Below are 19,580 nucleotides of genomic sequence, written 5' to 3'. Positions count from 1 at the left end.
AAGATATGAGAGATACTAGATTAGAAAAAAATAGAGATAATGTAAAGCTGTTGTAAAGGGATGGGTATGGGCTTGAGGTCAATAGCTTGACGAGAGACTTCGAATACAACTAAATTCGTCTTTTTAAGTTGTTTAACATAGCACAGTGTAAGCATTATGAATACTCAGATCATTTAAAATAAATGTAGCTACTATCTGTCTTAAAGTGTGTCCAAAATAAATCCCCTTTTAGCTTCGGTGCGGAGCTGAGAAGGTATTGTTTTTACAATGATGTGTTTATTATTATTATTTTTTTTTTTGTGTCTGGACCAACGATATCTCGTATAAACCGCTAAAAAGATTTCTTCGTGTAGCAACTATATAAATCAGAAATCATACCAGGAAGGTACTTTATAAGGCCAAACATTTAAAAAAGTCACCCCTTCCCCATCAAAATCGAGAAAAACACCCAACACATTTACAAATTTATCAACTTAAAATTACGATGCTCTATAACTTTTTTAAAAATAGTCAAAAAAGTTATAATAAAATCTGTAAACCTGTGACCTCTCTGTTCCCACTATGCCCCGACCCCACTGTACTGGCTTTTTTATTATAATACAAGCTGTCCGGACCCGGCGTTGCCCGAGATTTAGTCTGCAGTACTGAGTAAAATAATTCCCATTCTCCCATTCTCACCCCTAACCCCACCGAACTAACTATTTTCAGTTATGTAATACAACGGTTAGAATAAAACAATAGGTCCTCATCTACCTGATGATAACGTCAATACTTTTTGTACTATAAAAATGTTTTTCTCTCGTATTTTTGGTTTAATTTTATTTAGATCATAAAATTGTTTTGGAATCTTTTTGATGGCAAAATATAATTTATTCCAAAACGGTGTTTTTTAGCGTTTTTTTTTCACTTACTATGCAGCGAAGATTTGATGTGTCATCGTCACAGCCTCTACCGTCGTGCCTGTTGACGGTCATATTAATCTCAAGTCCTCTTAGGACATTTTATAAAAATGAAAAAAAGACAAAATTTAGAAATCTAGTAAAAAAATGACTCGCTAAAGTACTATACAAAAAAAAAAATTATAAAGAACATTTTGAGCCCTAGAAAACAGCGGTTTTTGTTTGTTTTCACAAAAAAGTCACATACGGTCGTCATAGATATATATAGGTATTTATAAAAATTATTGTATGTATGTATTTATGTTTTTTATAGTCGTCTAAACAGCTACACTTATTTCGATCAATGTTTTTACATATATTATTTGGATTCTCGAAAGAAACACTACGGGGGGTAAGGAACTTATGGTTAGGTTACACATAAAAATACGGAAATCGTTATAAAAATAGGTTTATCACCAAGGCATCATAATCCAACGGTGAGACAATATATTGCAGCGTTTTCTTGAAACGCATCGTTGTATGATACATTTCAGTATATTCTCCGATTCCCGTACGGTAAAGAGGGCTACCAATTTCTCTTCATTATGCTGAATCAGAACTAAAACCAATAACTTAAGAATATATTCCTCTGAGAGATTCTGTGGAAAACGGTGGCAATGTCTAAGACCTTTAGACAACTATAATCATCCGTCTTTCGAATTATACAGAGGCACGTCCATGAATATACACAGGATGCTTAACTTATGTCAGAAAGTACGGACGGTCGGAACTGTTACCACTGTCACCTGTAACTGGTTGGACCAGAGTGTTCCGACAAAACCAATTTAAATTAATTGATGGGACAACAAAAAGACATAATATGGCATGCCACCATTCTGTATGTATACAATTAAATACCAGAAGGTAAAAATGGGGACTACCCTCCTACTCACAACACACATTGATGACAAAAAGCAGATCCCGGCATTTATACAATTGTGAGCTAGACCATGATCTATGAACCGTGTGGACATCTCAAATATTAAAAATGTTGTCGTACTATACAGGATGATGAACTGCATGATAGATTATAAATATAAATAAACTATAATATGATTTTAAATTATTATAGCGTACGCAGTATATTATATTTATAATAAGTAGGTATTAAATTATTGTTAATTATTATTTGTATTTATTATTGATGTGTAAGTATTGCAAGTTAAAACAAAACAATCAATCTTATAAAAAAATCGAAATTAAAGCTAGGGCCTGGCTAAGGCCGAAGAGCTAACATAGTTTGTATCTATGTAGTCCATACTAAGTAGTAAAGTAAGACGCTCTTACCGAAAATTCTTACCTTCAACGCAAAAAATTAATCAACATTGGAACTATATGCTTTCCCATTTCAGACTTCAAGAAAGGAAATAGTTCCATTCCTCGTTCTTAAAAAAAAACATTTTTCGTTCATAGATCATTTTAAAATTTGATTAGTTTTATTTAATTAGGTACGTACTGCAGTTTTGTTTTTCATGTTTTTAATTTATTTATTTCATACAGAATATTGCGTAGTTAATTTATACATATATGCTTTATTTTTATTTATTTTATACGCGATAGGCCCGTTTAAAAAAATAATTAATAATATAAATATATTGTTTTAATATGAAGTAAAATATAATAAAAAAACCTAGGTAAATTTTTATACTTTTTTTTTGTGAAATTTTAATATATTATTGACTCCATAAACGCCTCATTTCCTTAGGACAAACTAAAAAATAAAAAATTAATACATTTTTTTTAAATAATAATAAAAAAAGTTTGTTTTATTCAAACACGTAGGTACAATTTTAAAAATATATTCCAACCAAAAAAATATAGATTAATAATGATGAATAATTTAACAAATAAAAAAATATTTAAATTTGATAATATTACTTGTACCGACAGTAAACTAATAAACATTATGCATTGTTCATACAAAAATAAACAAAATTCCAATATGTTTCTTCGCATGAAAAATCCTGAAAACGAGTTCCTTTCAAGCAAACTACAAACCTAATGCCCATAATTTTAATTTGCTAAACTTTAAATTACGTTATTGATTCTATTTTAACGTAACATCCGTCGGCAAATTTCAATGTACCCAAAAACTTTATACCTAGGTGCTGTGGCTCAGGACAATTGTCGGACGGCAAAAATTTGTAAGCCCTTAGTAATGTGGATACGATGACTTTCATTTGAAGCATCGCGTACTTAATTCCTATGCAGTCTCTAAAACCGGCACTGAATGGAATAAACGAATAGGGCGGGCGGCTCCGAAATGCTTCCGGCAGGAAGTTGTCTGGGTTAAACGCTTCCGGTTCCGGATAGAGTTCGGGGTTTAAATGTAGATGTGGAATGAAAATTAGTATAGTCGAACCTTGAGCAACGTACAAAATCAAGAAAATCATCATTAGATAAACAGTTCAATCAAATATATCTGACTTTTTTACCCGCAGGAATTAAAGTGTCTCCTATGGTAACCTCCTCTTCGGCGTGTTTGGCGTGTAATGGCCCAGGTGGGTAAAGTCGCAGAGTTTCTTTGATCACGCGGTCTAAGTAGTACATTTGCTGCAAATCCTCATACGTCGGTGATCGGTTTGTATCGTCAGATGAAAATATCGTACTTATTTCTTCGTAAACCTTTTTTATTTTTAATGAAAAAAGTATATTTTGATGAATAATATTGTTGGTTTTTAGTATGCAATATGATATATAATTATATAAACATTATTAGAAAAAAATGTGAAGGTACGAGAAGGCATATTGTGCAAACGAAAATAAATCTACTGGATAACTAATCAACTATAATTACTTTATTTTGTACATCTTGATGATGAGCTAACATGAATATAATGCACGCGTTTGATACAGCTGTAGTGTCTTGACCGCCTTAAACACAATTCAAAAAATGTATGAAACATTTAAATAAATATGTTATTATATAAATATATATAAAAAATATTTAAAAAAAATTAACTTTACCATATTGAAAGAATTAAAATAACGTACCAGCTATAACAGTTACTAATTCGGCTCGTATCTCGTGGAACGGCATTGGTTGATCGTTCGCAAGCAAAATTTCAATGAGTGATTTAGGTTTCCCGGTTTTGTCACTTTTGTCATGTTCGACTGTGTCGACATTTTTCGATTTTGCTATTATTTCGGAAATTAAATCGTTTATCAGTTTAATCAATAGGCTTTGACTCTCATCGTGTGTGCGTTTCAACGATGACAGCCGAAACAAACTTGGTTTCAGTAACCACGGATATGACATTCTGTGTTCCCAAACCTGAAATAATTATAAAGTTTATTTAAAAAAGCGCTATACCACAATGTGTTACACTTTTCTCATTAATTCTGGTAATGGTTTTAGTTAGTATGTAAAAACAGTTTTAGAGGATGATGTAATTTCAACTGACGAGAGTACAAAGTTTTTAAATGGAACGGAAAGCGTTATTTATTAAGAAGCAAAGGATAAACCATAATTGATAAAAATTGTTCTAGTAGCTATTTTTAATATGCCGACTAATTTCAAATTAAAATTTGGTCTTTTAGCCTCGATAGAGTAAATAGTAAACAATGTAATAAAAACATTTATTTGACAAAGTTAAATACCTAATACTACATTTTTCATATTTTTTAGTATACTCCAGAGATCGTTTAACCTTTTAAAACTTAAATGATAAAGTACATACCTATTTGATTAAATTTTTGAATTAAAAATCATTTTATAGATAAATAAATTAATAACTTGCTGAAAATGTTGCACACAGATAAAATATTACAACAAACCACCCTTCTTATAGTCCTAAATTTGAAACTTTTATTACTTCAAAAATTATTATTCATAGCTGGTTATCGACCAGTCAAAACTGCAAGGAAATTATTTGTAATTTAAAAAGATAATTAAATATAACCGTTTCCATTCAAGTTTCAAAAGTTGATAGCGCTCTAGAATATATTCTTAAAAAAGGTAAACGTAATTATTTAATATTGTAAAATAGTAATAACATTAAAGAATATATTTTTCAAAAAAAAAAAACTATAGAATAACATTTATTTTAACAAAAATTGTGAGTTTTATCCTTAATGAATCATTCTCTACGTTTTCGGTTATATATTCACATATTATATATTACTATATACCTGACAGTTAATCTAATCTAATATACCTCTTGCTACTTAAATTGTATATACATTCTTGTAAAATATAATATATTCAAACATACCTCTTGTATGACTTCCAAATTTTCTAAAAAAAATGTATCAGTATTTTTCTGATCACTTAGTTGTATGCCTAGAGTAGTTCTTCCAATAATTTTCATTGTAGCCATTGCAACTGCTTTACTTATTTTACATTGGTGAGATATTTTTTCACGTTTCTCATACAATAATCTACCAAGAGTGTTTGCTTCTTCGTAAAAAAGTTGTATGTACGATTTAAGAGTGGAAAATTTAAATCCTTCCAATATTATCTTTCTAAAAATATATTGTATATAAATATCAATGATTCTACTTCATGGTGAAGTAAATAATGTTATACATACCTGTTATGTTTCCATTCGTCGTAGTTGTCATTAAAAAATATACCTTGACCGAGCCCAAAAGATTCGTGAAAAACTGAATAGTGTTTTGACTTTTTAAACAGCTCTTTATTAGTAAGTACTTGCCCTATTTCTTCGGGTCTGATGACGCTAATGAATAGGTCGTCTAAAATCCAAATTTTGAATAGAGATTTTCCATATCTACAACGAATTAATCCTATTGTTGAATTTCATTGGACTTAACAAGTCTGTATAATGTAATCTCTTAATATGTATTGCTATTATAATATTAGGCGTCGTTAAACAATTGTTTTAAATTTGTTAAAAATTAATTTTTTTTGTCTGATCTGTATTTTTTATAGAATACCCGGTGCCAATTTATTTTCACTACTGCATTGAAGCTTAAATAACTTTACATACTATACTGAAACACGATCACATAAAATTATTTTATATTCACTTACTTTTTGTGCAATTTAAGAAGGTTTGCCAACAATTTGTTTGGTCCTTGAATGCCAACTGATAACAACTCAACATGGACGATAATCCACAAGGCCCAGGTATTCGATTGGCCAATGTAATTTTTCTTCGATTTTAATTTTTTTAAAGATTATCATCAATGAAATAACTACTAGTATCGTTATTCCGTAAACGAGCAATGTGGTATTCATTTTTATCTTTTAATTAAAATCGCAAAATTATTAATAATTCATATTTATTCATTAAAACTAGCATTAGATCATCTATTGTCCAATACCTATAGATAAGAACACTTACTATTGAAATGTTGTCAAAAAGATAGAACAGTATGCTTATTGTTAATACTACAATTTATATTTGTAGCAAATAACAAAAGACACAGTATGGTTAGGTACAGAAAAAATCGGCAATTGTTAAGTTTAATAGTTATTTAATCAATGTAATACCCGTCGGCTGAGAAGCTTGAAAGGTATTGTACATTCAATATGTTTAATAAGTTACTGAATTTTGTAATGCACATTATTAGGTATCTACCGATATTAAATACTTAACCGCTGTTCACTAATTAACTTTTTTAACAATTGTTACAAAAAAATTAATAAACTTACTAAATAATTTGTTTTTTTCTCTAAAATTCTATTGTTTAACGATAACCTTATTTCGCTCATAAAACAACTACTGGGATTATATATAATATGTGCAAAGTATACTACTATCCAGTAGAATATAAATAATTTTGATTAACATAAAATACAATGCAACGTTCATTTTTATGGCAAATTAATTATGACAGTATAATAAATTACTAGTTATGCTGATAATTACACAATAAATTTATGCAATAGTGTAGGTAATATGTTTTTGTATTTTGGCCACAAAAAAATGTAAAAAATGTACGTCATCTTAAACTTAACCGCTAGATCGCGCAACACGCACAAATTTTGCTTTTTGTAAACTTTTCTATAAGCGTCTTGACCGATGAAGTGAACTTGGCAAACGCCTAGCGTTTATTACCCACGTTACCTGAAAAAAGTATTAGGGTATTTTTAATATTATACAATTTTTTAACTACAAGTGTTCTATTAAAATTATAATGACCATTTGTTTGCAACACACGACTGAGTTATGATGTCGTTTTAAACAAATCCTAGCGGCCACCACACGAGTATTGTTGTATTTAAAACATAATACATAGGTATTATTGTATTTAGTCACATAATGTTCATTGACAAATTTATTTCAAATTGAGTATTTCTAAATACATCTTCGAGTTTCGTATTTAAGTTATACTCAATTGCGTTTTTACTTTTAAAAAGTATGTAGGTAAAATAGTCTATATTAGACAGTAAATTCTCTCTCAAGTTTGTAAAGAAAAATAATGTTTCTAAAACATACTTGCATGTTTTATAAAAAGTAAAAAAAAGTGTTCATTCATAAAATTGTAATGAATTTATAATTGTTTTTAGGCAATAATATTAGTATTTGAGCCGTAGACTAAAAAAAAACATTATTATTTAGTAATAAATAATATTGTTTATTACATAAAATTCAATTTTTTTTATTCAATCAAAATGTAAAAGTGTGAAAAAACATAATGCCATTCCATTACATTACATAAATTTAATGAACTTTTATGTCTTCAACTATAAATCTCTGTCTTCCAAGTGTGTACAAAGTATGTAGGTTAATATTTATTTGGTATTGCTACAGCACAATTCCCCTCAAAAAAAAAAAACAGATATACTAGTGCAAATGGGCACAAATGTCATATCATAATATATTTTTTAAGAAATTATAAGTTATCTAGTTAATTGTCAATTTCTCGAGTTCTATACCCATCGACTTGATGACCAGCTCTCCGTAAAAAACTTTGAATACATCCTTCTATATAGTCATTTATCATTTATTTTCAATGATCTCTGTTGGATCTAGAATAATTTAATTTTAATAGGTACATTCAAATAATAAAGCTAAACCATATTCCAAATTATTACACACACTAAGGTTTCTAACAAGTGCTATACTATTCTTATTGAAACACCAACACGGATCTGCAATTTTATAAAAATAAATCATAGACTAAATCAAGTTCTAAGATATTAATCATTCTGAGGTTGCTCCAAGCTTGCTTAAATTTAACCTCGCTTTGAATTTTTGAAAAACCTCTATTCATCTATAAAAAGATTAAATAGATTAATATCAGTTCTACCGTTGATTAAAAATATCTTGGCTAATAGCAATAAGATTTGTTTTTGATAGAAAATTATTTTGAAACTAAGTTTCTTTTAGCAGGTTGCGTGGTGGGGCTAACGCGTGAAAAATGTAGCACCACGAAAATATATATACAAACAAATCATCAGATTAGCGCATTTCAGTAGTTCAGTAAATATGTCCCTGGATATAGACAACCGAACGTACAGTTCAGTTAAATAGGCCTTCCCGTTTCCGAGTGAAAAAAAATATGAAAAACTTTAAATTAAATTTGTTTATCAAAAACAAAAAAGTCTATTAGGTCATATTTTTTATAATTTAAGTAGGTAAACATAAAAAAAACCCATTACAGGGGCCGGGGCATAATGGGGACGGGAAGGTCCATTTTACTTGAATTTTGTCCAAACCAAGCACAGTGTTAACCAGCAAAGTTAGAAATTATTAAATTGAGGTTCTGTACTTACAAATAAGCATCAGAGTTTATTTGAAAGTGATTCTATAACTTTCATTTATAATAATTCCTGTAGACCTGTAACCTCTATGCTCAGATTCCATTATGCCTATAAACTACTGTACCACTCGTTTCGGATAAAATCACTTTCAAATTTTACCGAGCATTTCCATAATATAAATAAAACTTTTGTATGCTAATAATTTGCAGTTCATTTTTTTATTCATTTCGATTTAAATAACTGAATTGAAAAAAATAAACTTGAGTTAACCATTAAAGGTTTATTATGAATTTCCTTTAGAAAAAAATTGTTTTACATCCAAATTTGTAATTATTTTTAATATTAACACTAAGCTCAAATAATTATCATGTTTTTAAAAATTCTAATATAATATGTAAAATGTTTTGTATCATTAAAAAAAACCTTATTAAATGTTTTTGGGTTTGTTTTTCATGCAGTTTTCTACAAAAAAAAAAAAATTACAATTTTGCTTGTTTTATATGCGATTAAATAGAAAATATTTTGTTCTGTTGACACATTATTTTTTTAATGATTCTAATAGTTATACAGTTACAATCCTAATAAATTAAATTACAATTTAATTATACATTATAATACAGAAATTAAAAAATAACAATAATACTGCACAGGTTTGACTAGACAATATTTTCCACTAATTATTCGAAAATTCAATAAACCATACAAAAAACGATTATTAAGTACTTATATAAAACAATTAAATTAATTACGCAATAAACAAATAGGAACAAAAAGATTTGTAATAGGTAGGTAACTTAAAAAAATAATCATAATTAAATGGCTAAAATATATAAAAGAGCTAATGTAACTTTCAAATGAATGCACAGCAGTTGAGTAGTGTAGAGTAAAATTTACATTTGTCTGTTGGTAGCGGTACGACTCGCGGGCACTTTTATGTAGATTATTTTCTTCGGTCTGGCATCGTTGGTCATTTGCAAAAATTCATTTTGGTCTTCCCATCTTCTTCTTTCGCGCGCTTCGTTCACGCGCTTGTGGTCCAACCAATTGATTATACACGAAGCCGGCACCCATATTAAACCGGTCACCAAAATGACCGTGCCGACAATGTTGTCTTTTAGGAATCTCAACAATTTGTTAATGTTAATCTCTTCAATGATGTCCCAAAAACGTTCGACGACATCTTGAATAGTCTTTTCGCAAACGCCCTGTAAAAAATTGTCGAGTTAGATCAGTTTAGGCATAAGAAATATTGTATTGTTAATTTTCTATTACTCTGTTACAGAATCCTTGAATACAAGGCGTCCCATCGGGTAACACATCAGGTGGATCGACAGGATAGCATGTGTCGTTCAAATTGATCCGGCAGCACCGTTTACAAGAGTGCAAAACTAAACGAAAATAAATAAATAAATTAACAATCATTCTTGTTTTATCAAATCAAAAACCTTATTGACGGATAAGGAAACCAATATATTACATTAGAGTAACGCTATTTATTAAAAGTAATTCTATTTAAACATAATATTATTGACAACTAAAATGTATAATTTAAATGCACAATTTGATGGCACTATTTTTAATAAAAATTATTTTAAAGGATAGTGTATGATGATATCTATCATATTATCATATTCTAATATTTCATTACTAGCCGATGACGGTAAATTATTTAAACAAGTTACCTAAATTTTCGATCGAATGGCATTACAGAATGATTTGGATAATTTTAATGATTGGTTGGTAAGGTTTTAATAACTAGATTTGTTTTGGCTGAATTAACCTATTATCGGCGCGGCGCCTTTAATAGTTATTATTTTTTATCATCAGCGCTTGAGTGTAATTTTTTTATTATTTATTATTTCACTAATTATTTTAATATGAGTGGCTACTAATATATTTCCATAGCAATACAGAATATATAATTAGTGTCAATTAACAATAAGTTAAAGATAATTCTATTAAAGTAGTTTCATTATGAATTCTAATGCTAAACGTTAAACTAATTAGTTAGTTTCTTGTTCATATAACTCTCAAAAAAATATTTATTATTATTTATTTAATATGAGTTACATTATGCAGGGCCCTGCAAAATAAAATGCAGGAAAACAACACACAATTCAGTGATTCAAGCCAAAGGTTAGTTTTTTAATAATAATAAAATAAAGTAATATAATAGAAAATGTCGAGAGCGACATAGAGAAGAAATCATCTGCGGAAAAGAGAATCCTGGCAACGAAATGTACAACAAATCACTGAATTAATACCTGATTACCAACCAAATGATAATTGTTCAAATTTAGATATAATACAAGAGATCACACAAAATTTCAAAAGTGGCTCACAACAACATACAAATTGTATTTTATTTTATACCAATAAATTGTTATATTTGTTTTAGACCTGAAAGAGATCTAATATAGGTAAACAAAGCATAGAACTCAAACAAAGTTATCGGAATTCATTTGTCACCTAGTTAAAAGTATATTTTATAATCATTTTAATGATTGATATTTTAGCAGAAAATCAAAATACATCCACAAAAATGTTATTAATATGTTTCCTGAACATTTAAAAACTATTATTCAAATATTTAGTAGTTGTCATTGCATAGTTTTTATCATACACCATTGTAACGTTTTAGAAAAATTAAAGTGATGATCATTTCTACTTTTATATACTGTTTTTTTTAATACATTTGCAAATTACTTTAATACGGGTCACATAAAAAAATAATAAATTTAATGAGTTCATTAAAATTTAAAGGACCAATCACAGGCCACTAAATTATGTTTTAAGTAACTACTAAACATCTATTGATTCATTAAATCTTTAATAAACCTGCCATAATTTCTTTAAAGGCTATCCGTAATAATTCAAATAATTATTGTATACTAGCTGTTACACCTGGCCTTGCCTGGTTACGCATTTAAGTACTTGAATTGTAATTTAAATACTTAACAGTGTTTGTACTTAAATACTTTATTTACAACACTGTCAATTATCTGAATTGTTATTATATCACTATCTAAACGTTTTATTTTCTCAGCAACCTCCTTACTTGTATCGCACATGCAACTTTGTAGGCCTTGCGTTTCACAATATGGTATACATTTGCCCGAGCGGCATTTGCCCCGTTCCAAACATCCAGTGCCGTCCGCCATAGCTGGGCTCTTTGGACATTCGGGACCGGTTCCCGTACAACGTGATTCCTGTTCGCAAGTAGCAAATTGTCCTTCGCGACACTTCACTCCGGACGCCATGAATTGACAGTTTTGGCAGCAAGGCGAGTTTTTGTCACTGGAAAAGTGACATATTACAATTAATATCATTATACATACATACAGTTGTCATATGTGTATAATTACCTGCACCGAGCTCCTTGTGCTCTCCTCAGCTTGCAATTTTTGTCACAACATGAATCGTTGTCTTCTGTACCCAACAGCCCAGCATCACATTCTTCGTTGCCTTCGACCCTGAGATTACCACAAAAAGATTCTTCCGGTTCGGAAAAACAACGTTCCGATTTCGCTTGCAATACTTTTCGTATAGACCGCAAGCTACATGGAGAAAATCTCTGTAAAAAAAAAATATATATATATAGTTAATTTCTAAAAAAAGCCAACATAGTGAGACATGCTGTTTTTTCGCCTATGCATCAGATTTAGAACGTTTTTCGATTAAAAAGTATTATTAATATTACTAACCTTGTTGTTAATATCATATCCGCTAACGCTGTATGTATACATGAGGAACGATCCGCCTTGGCTAGCCGTTGGACTGCATTCGCTGATGTCTGGATCGTGTTCAGAACCCCAGTTGTGACCAAACTCGTGAGCCGTTACCAAATCCGCTTCCCTCGTAATGACCCGTTGGCCATAATGATTACGACTCGAACTGAGACCAGAGTTTAGGTACAGTGTGTATCCGTTTTTGAAATACTCTATAGTATAAATTTTGAAATATGTATAAAATATCGGTAACGGCGCTTTTTAAAATCTTAAATGCAAATATACGGCGTCACCTGGTGTGCAAATCCCTCCGACCGAGTTACGTCTGGGTGACCCGACGTAGGCCAGACCCAAAATACCACCTTCAAATTTTAAGTCGGTAAATAAATGCGCTAAGCAGAAGTCTTTATGGCTATATTCTCTGCTAAACACCTGATACCGGCCAAAGCAAATACACAAGTATTTATACACATTAGTTAATCACCACATGCAAAGCATAGTTAAAATATAATGATACAAGAAATATCATATTTGTTATTGTTCAACAAACACTTTTCCGTCACCGATCAATTAAAACTATACCAACTTTTTAACATTAGGTAAAAAATAAGTGCAGCATTAACTTTGACCATAATAATATTAACTGTTATTTGTGTTTTATTAATCAAATGAAGCACATTAATTGCTGTTGTTAGGTTAGGTAGTTAATAGTTACGGTGATACATATTTAACTTAAGTAATTAATATTTTCATTTAAAAAACAACTTGTAAAAAATCATTTACCTGATCCGTTTATGAGCCAATACAAAAAAATCAATGTTCGTTATATGAGCATCATACCATACATTTTTTAATATTTCATAAGCATTGCGTGAGTTGGTCAAGAGAGCCGTGAAGTTATAGATTTACGTTTACTGAAGTGGAGAATTTAGGGAAACAGAAAGCGCAAGATTTATACGCATAACGGCTAAAATGCAAAGTCACTTTCGAAATGTCTACTGTACATATTTCAAAAAATGTTTTTATTACACTGTTTACTATGTTCTTTTTACTTTTTTTCTAATAAATCTAATTTTCGAATAGCTAAATCGAGAGAGCCAATCATAAAACTTCACACAAAAAAAATAAAATCCGTCCAATAGATACGACAGAAAATGACTTCAATGAAATTCATTTTTGGTCAAACAATTATTGCTCTCTCCTAGCTCTAATAACAAATTCCGTTCCCTTAATAATTTAGGAGCCCTCAAATTATTGTGAAGTCACAAAGAAGCCGTGGGATATAAAAGTTTGAACGACAAATAGTACCATAAACAGTTAGTGACAATCGGCCATGAATGGAACATCATTCTGTCATTAAGTCTTTAAATTATTACTTTTACGTTACTAAAAGAAAGTACTTAACTACTTTACTTTATTCAAAACAAAAGAAACAAGTAATTAATTTTGGTGTTAGTTTTTATAATTTAAATAAGTTACTTTTCTTATTTAATTTCAAAATATTCATCGTTTTAAAATTTTGTAACACATTCATTTAAAATGACTATTAATAAAAAATTATAAATCTTACATAATTATTTTACTTAGCACAAGTGTAATCAAATAATATAATGCAATACAAAAACAGTGACATGTCTCATGTTCCGAAGAAGTTTTTTTTTTTAATGAATAATTTTTTAATACAATGATTTATTTTTGGTTTTTTGTAAAAACGTTTTCAACAAATGCTAACAATACAGATATTAATCTGTATTGTTACAATTATGTTATTTAAATCTAGCAATAGCTTAAGGTCAATCATAGTGAACTATATTTTATAAAAACTCATCTACTGTTTATCAAGATATTAATTATTGAAATTTGATTAATTTTTTTATGAAGGAATGAAAAGAAAAAGGTAAAATTCAAACTGAGCGACTGAAATATTTAGTATTATTATGACTGGAAATACTAAATGCTAGGGTTTTATAAAATGTAGAGAATTTTAATAAAAATATTACCTCGAGTAGCGACCGAACATCCCATTTCTCTCTGATCATGTTGTAATGGTCTTCTGAACTACGTACTTTGGTCGGTTCACTGTGTACTGTGATTTTCTTAATAACAAAACCCATACCTCGGAAACCATCGGATTCTTGTCTTTCCAACCACAACGTATCATTGTAAATCTTGTGTACACGATCAATTAAACTAATCTAAATAAATAAATAATAATCAAGATGATTACAAAGTTTTAAGAAATGATAATCTGTGAAATATGTATAATATTTAATTAGCTGTACCAGATAGTTTATCGTAGTTTTTGTATCGCCTCCGCCCATTTCTCTAAAAAATCTATAGTCGGCCACCAACAATAATGGACAACGTGTTTTTGTCGGAGTCGCCATATAATCAAACGATTCCGCCTCACGCTTGCTTCTCATTATTGAATCTAAGTCTTTGTCTTCGTCATCTACGGTTTCTACTTCTAAAATGTTATACGTTAAAAAAATAATTTTAACATGCACGTTTTTGCATGTAGTTGTTTAGTGCAGTGCTGACCTGCGTCCTCTTTTACATAAGCACACGGTTTATGCGGTTTTTTTTCTGACTGTTCCCAACTCAAGCGCACGTCCGAAGCTTTATACGTAACCATGGTTTTATTGTCTTTGTCAGGTAAATGTCTCCATAGTGGCTACATAAATTACGGATCAAAATACATAAGAAATCAAATTTTACATTACTGCTAAACAAAATTTACTTCAATATGATAAGTTTCGCCGGGCACATCAATAATAGCAGTCATAACACCTTCGTCCAAGTGTACGCCGGCATGTGAAATAGTCTCTCCGAATACACGACCATCATAGAAATGTTCATGATCTGCAATAAAAAAACAAAATTTGATATAAAACCGGAGAATTTTTTTTTGAGGAAATAAACATACCAACGGCTACTGGAGTTTCGACACCTTCTCCATCAATAGTAGAAGCTTCAAAACGATGATGAAGCAAACCTCTCTTAGGCGATAAAATCAATCTAAAATGTCTAAATTGCAACACACCATTAGAACATAATATTATATATATATATATATATAAATATTATTTTTTTATAATTTAGAAAGGATTTAATTACAAAGATTATCAAACTTTGGGACTAATTATAAAACATATTAAAAAAATGTGCTTTTACCTTCCCAATGTCGAAAACGATACTTCTCTAATTTTGTTGAGCGGATGAGGGCTATCGGTCGTACCGCGTTTTACAATATTATGGGAAAGATCGGAGGCGTGCAAAGTATCGAAATATTTGAGGTTTTTATGAATCGAACCTGGTAATAAACAGGAGTAAATAGTAACTATTAGTACATTTTAATGTGTTTTTTTTTTTTTTAATAACAGAATACTTACACAGAATTAATCTTGACGCGACGAACAATAGTATGATCCTAAATAGAATTTTCATGTTGATCTAGGTAGTTAAAAACACATCGAATTAACTTAATCGAAAGTCTACGAGGCTGCAAACAATTGTCATAACAATAATATTATAAGGTATCTTGTTCGGACAAATTTATAGTGAAACAACAACCGAAGTATTAAGATTTTTCAACTATTAGCCAGTCCGCGTACACAATACATACCGAATTCCAACTTTAAACGTATACTGCAATAAAGTCTGAACGAATGGAAAATTTAGCATAATTTCATTGTTTTGTTTACGGTAAATACAATTTCTAAGATAAGCACATCAAAATAAAATTGTTGTCACAGCTATATTATTATTATTTGTGTGTGTGTGTGTGTACTGTCGTATAGGCCGTGTTGTACTATTGAACAGCAAATGGAGGTAACCACTAACGCGGTATAACATTATCTTCTATACCGTGGAGGTAAAACCAGCGGCAGGGGTTGCTACAGTTTCCACGAATGTTGCATGCCACGACTTGTAGTTACTCCGACATTGCTTTATCAGTCATTTGCCACGAATATAATCTACTTCGAATATACAATTGCACGATTCGACGGTTAGTCCGAATTTAACATACTCCGACATCGTAAAGTAATTAAATGAATCATACAACAGTTAACTCGATATTGTGATACCACGAAAGTATTTTACTTCGACTATACATGATAACAATACTTGACCACCGGGCACCGACTATTCCGTGAATTCTATGATTGTATAATGAAAATATATTATATATTATTGTCAGTATTTGTATGTCTTAGATTTGGAACTCATTTGGTGTACAAACAGGGAAATTACAAATTACTATTTAAATATAGTTGTCGCTAGTACTGTATTGTGGGCCGAATGAGTTAATTTCTGTAATGGGCCGAACACTGTCCATTCCGCAACTAAATCCAACTCTACACAAAAGTTTTTGACTAACTACCGATAAATTTAAAGACAGAATTGGGTTATTGTACACAATGAATATATTAAATTCATTAATTACGTTTTATAGTGTATTCTTTATTATCAATTGCACATTTTAATTTACAGTATATCTTTCTTTTAATTATTGGTTAAAAACCTTTTGGCAAGGGCAACAAAGGGCATTGTAAGGGTTATATTTAATTAGTTGACATACATAATTGAATACAGTAGGCTATACATTTGAAATAGAAAAGTTAAACAAAAAAGATAGAAGAACTTTATAAACAATTTTTTTTATGAATAATGATATAAATCTGATTGTAATATATAATTTAGAAGGTAGGTGATTGATTCAAATTAAGTCCCAAGGGTTTCAGATAGATTTTTGAATATATATTGTTGTTAATCCGTTGTGACTGGTATTATAAACAATTTTGAGGTTTTGTATGACACTGAGAGACGAGAGTCACTTAAAATGGACAATAACTTACAATATAAAATAATTGTAACAATATAAAAGTTGATTTTTAATTACGATTAATATGTGAAAACACTCAAATTGGTATTATAAAAAATTAATAATATTGAATAGTTTAGTTCCTAAACCAGTGTTTAAATTTTAAATCAACGGTATAGAGTATAGATTACACCTTTTTTTAATGACATTATTAAGTGGTAAATTAAAAACATTTATATTATGCGGTTAAATTTCTTGACTTCTGGATATCTGCTTTTGTTTATCAAAAGTGATACAAACCATGAAATTATTTCCTGTTACTTTTCATCTTCTACATCAATGTTGTGTATCAAACATTTGTTCAACACCCCTTTAAACATTTTTTTGTAGAATCGTCTCTGATATAATTCAAATTTGTATTTTGTATTTGTATTGACTTTTGGCTTCAGTGTTTGTACAAATAAGTAAATATTAACTAGGCACTATATCGCAACATAATGGATTAAGGGATACCAGAAAGGACCATGGCCCGCTCACTCAGGGCTCACAACATCATGGGATCTTTCAAGATCGAAAAAAGACAATGCATCTCTTATTTACACCGGTACCCGTATATTTTAATACCCGTGTAATCGTAAGCTTTAGTTTGAACTGTACGCCCATTCCTAGTGCAGCCTGCGTGAGATGATATCGTTCTCAACAAAAATATTGATATAATTCATTTAGAATTTGTCAAAAATCCAAATTACCAAAAAAAAATCGGCCGTGACGCCACCAAAATATATTTCAAAAATGATTTAATTCAATAATTTTGAATTTGTCAAAAATCCATAATATCAAAAGTAAAACAATTAATTCAAGCAATTTCATTTTTATTAAAAACAATGTGTACAGGATTATCATAATATATTATTTATGTAAGAAACATAATAATTGAATAGTATTTAACTTTTTTTAATTTTAAAAGATTTTTTGAAGTTGACGCTCTTGTTTCTGGACACACTTCTAGAACCTCTGCTTTAGTGGAGGATTTCACACAGCAAAATAGGTTGCCGTTTGCGGTGTAACACTGTGACCCAGCTACTCACAAATTTGCAATTATTTCATCTACAACTAAAGCTCTCTAGTAATTAGTAGGTAGGGATATAATATCTCAGTTTGTTTAAGACAAACGATATAGTTTTACTATATAAATACTATTATTAATGAATTTCATATTTTTATTTATTCCATTTTTATTAAGCATGACCTACATGATAATGGGGTGACCCAGATATATCGATATATTTCTGTTGGGGTTGATAAAACTATAACGATACATCTAAAAATCGATAAGTATAAAATATAATATTAATAATTATATTACAACTGGATGATGGTATCGATATTACATTATCAATACATTTGAACTGTACGCCCATTCCTAGTGCAGCCTGCATGAGATGATATCGTTTCATAACAAAATATCGATGTTTTGATATTGTTGATCATCTTGTTGTTGCGCTTCCTTATAAGTATCCAAAAAGATATAGTGCCAAGTTAAGGGTTAAAACGATTCATTGATTCGAACAAGACAGAAGACTCAAATATAAATACAAATACAAATACAAATCTAATCAACGCGGAAGATCGCCGAATCGGCGAATGAAATGAGTCGGTGAACGAATGTTGAGAACAAATCGTTTTAGTGAATCGATTCAAATGATTCGAATCATTTTTGTATGATTCATTTATCCCATCTCTAGTGTGCCTGTGTCTCAATAACCATGCAACCATTTAGACTTGTCAATAAACATTTGTTCTGGAGGGTTTGAATTTCCGTAATAATAATATTACTTAAACGTTTAATCTTGATAAAATTTAAATTGATTAACATTAAGGTTTAAATGAAGTTCAAATATTTAATTCAAATAATATTAAAGTTTAATTTCAACAGCAGTAAAATAATTTATGTACACAATTTAGAAGGTCTAGAAACTGTAAATAATGAACTTGCAAAATCTAGCAAATTCATAAAAACATTTTTAGAGTTAAAAGTACAGAAAAATTAACAAGGAAATTCTAAGTCAAAGTTTAAAAGGCCTCAAAATCCAGCAAATGTTCAATATGACTTTTTTAGTCTTAGCATTATGTGCCGGTGCCAGCCTGACCGATATCAAATTTATCGATATATTTGTATTGTTATTTTTCCGCTAAGAACGGCACACACAAGGCCAGATTATCAACTTAGGGCGACAAAAATATAAAACATGATATTTTTATTATTTCTGTTTTAAAAATGATAATGAGGAGACTTTTATGAATATTTAGTTTCAGTGTCAAAGCCAGGGTTAATTTAAACCAACAAAAGGGGACTCCGCGTACTAAATTTCTTTTTTTTAGCAGTCTTATTTTAAGAGCTTAGCTTAATAATACTG

The 19,580-nt window shown here is 29.8% G+C and overlaps 2 protein-coding genes across 2 annotated transcripts; both read right to left on the bottom strand.

Annotated features, from left to right (window-relative positions):
• Window positions 1-2,971: 2,971 nt before the first annotated feature.
• LOC126839764 (cytochrome P450 4c21-like) lies at window positions 2,972-6,004 on the bottom strand. Its single transcript, XM_050575171.1, has 7 exons — window positions 5,932-6,004; window positions 5,471-5,633; window positions 5,153-5,402; window positions 3,933-4,212; window positions 3,736-3,812; window positions 3,374-3,563; window positions 2,972-3,300 (listed from the first exon to the last, which is right to left on the bottom strand). Exons 1-7 carry the CDS (start codon window positions 6,002-6,004, stop codon window positions 2,972-2,974), a joined length of 1,362 nt encoding a protein of 453 aa, XP_050431128.1.
• A 3,240-nt stretch (window positions 6,005-9,244) lies between these two features.
• On the bottom strand, window positions 9,245-16,083 carry LOC126839611 (ADAM 17-like protease). Its single transcript, XM_050575005.1, has 13 exons — window positions 15,731-16,083; window positions 15,513-15,651; window positions 15,265-15,365; window positions 15,079-15,200; window positions 14,880-15,012; window positions 14,621-14,805; window positions 14,339-14,533; window positions 12,632-12,770; window positions 12,315-12,550; window positions 11,976-12,184; window positions 11,669-11,907; window positions 9,883-9,998; window positions 9,245-9,815 (listed from the first exon to the last, which is right to left on the bottom strand). The coding sequence occupies exons 1-13, from the start codon at window positions 15,783-15,785 to the stop codon at window positions 9,501-9,503; spliced, it is 2,184 nt and encodes a 727-aa protein (XP_050430962.1). The 5' UTR covers window positions 15,786-16,083; the 3' UTR covers window positions 9,245-9,500.
• Between the last annotated feature and the right edge of the window lie 3,497 nt (window positions 16,084-19,580).

This window comes from Adelges cooleyi, unplaced genomic scaffold (assembly GCF_023614345.1).
Source record: "Adelges cooleyi isolate 19-005CV unplaced genomic scaffold, UGA_ACOO_1.1 ACOO_flye_CR_arks_rails_tigmint_CR_PRNA_307, whole genome shotgun sequence".
NCBI lineage: Eukaryota > Metazoa > Arthropoda > Insecta > Hemiptera > Adelgidae > Adelges > Adelges cooleyi.
Note: the sequence above shows the minus strand (reverse complement) of the source record. Positions and strands in the feature narration are given on the sequence as shown.

What these genes read in the sequence shown, in the direction of transcription:
- LOC126839764 (XM_050575171.1), bottom strand. Translation starts at nt 6,004, where the DNA reads ATGTTGAGTTGTTATCAGTTGGCATTCAAGGACCAAACAAATTGTTGG. An exon ending in CTTCTTAAATTGCACAAAAA is followed by an intron (nt 5,634 to 5,931) that starts GTAAGTGAATAT and finishes TTTGGATTTTAG; the next exon opens with ACGACCTATTCATTAGCGTC. An exon ending in GACGAATGGAAACATAACAG is followed by an intron (nt 5,403 to 5,470) that starts GTATGTATAACA and finishes ATATATTTTTAG; the next exon opens with AAAGATAATATTGGAAGGAT.
- LOC126839611 (XM_050575005.1), bottom strand. Translation starts at nt 15,785, where the DNA reads ATGAAAATTCTATTTAGGATCATACTATTGTTCGTCGCGTCAAGATTA. An exon ending in GCGAAACTTATCATATTGAA is followed by an intron (nt 15,013 to 15,078) that starts GTAAATTTTGTT and finishes TAATTTATGTAG; the next exon opens with CCACTATGGAGACATTTACC. An exon ending in TTCAAGGATTCTGTAACAGA is followed by an intron (nt 9,816 to 9,882) that starts GTAATAGAAAAT and finishes AATTTTTTACAG; the next exon opens with GGCGTTTGCGAAAAGACTAT.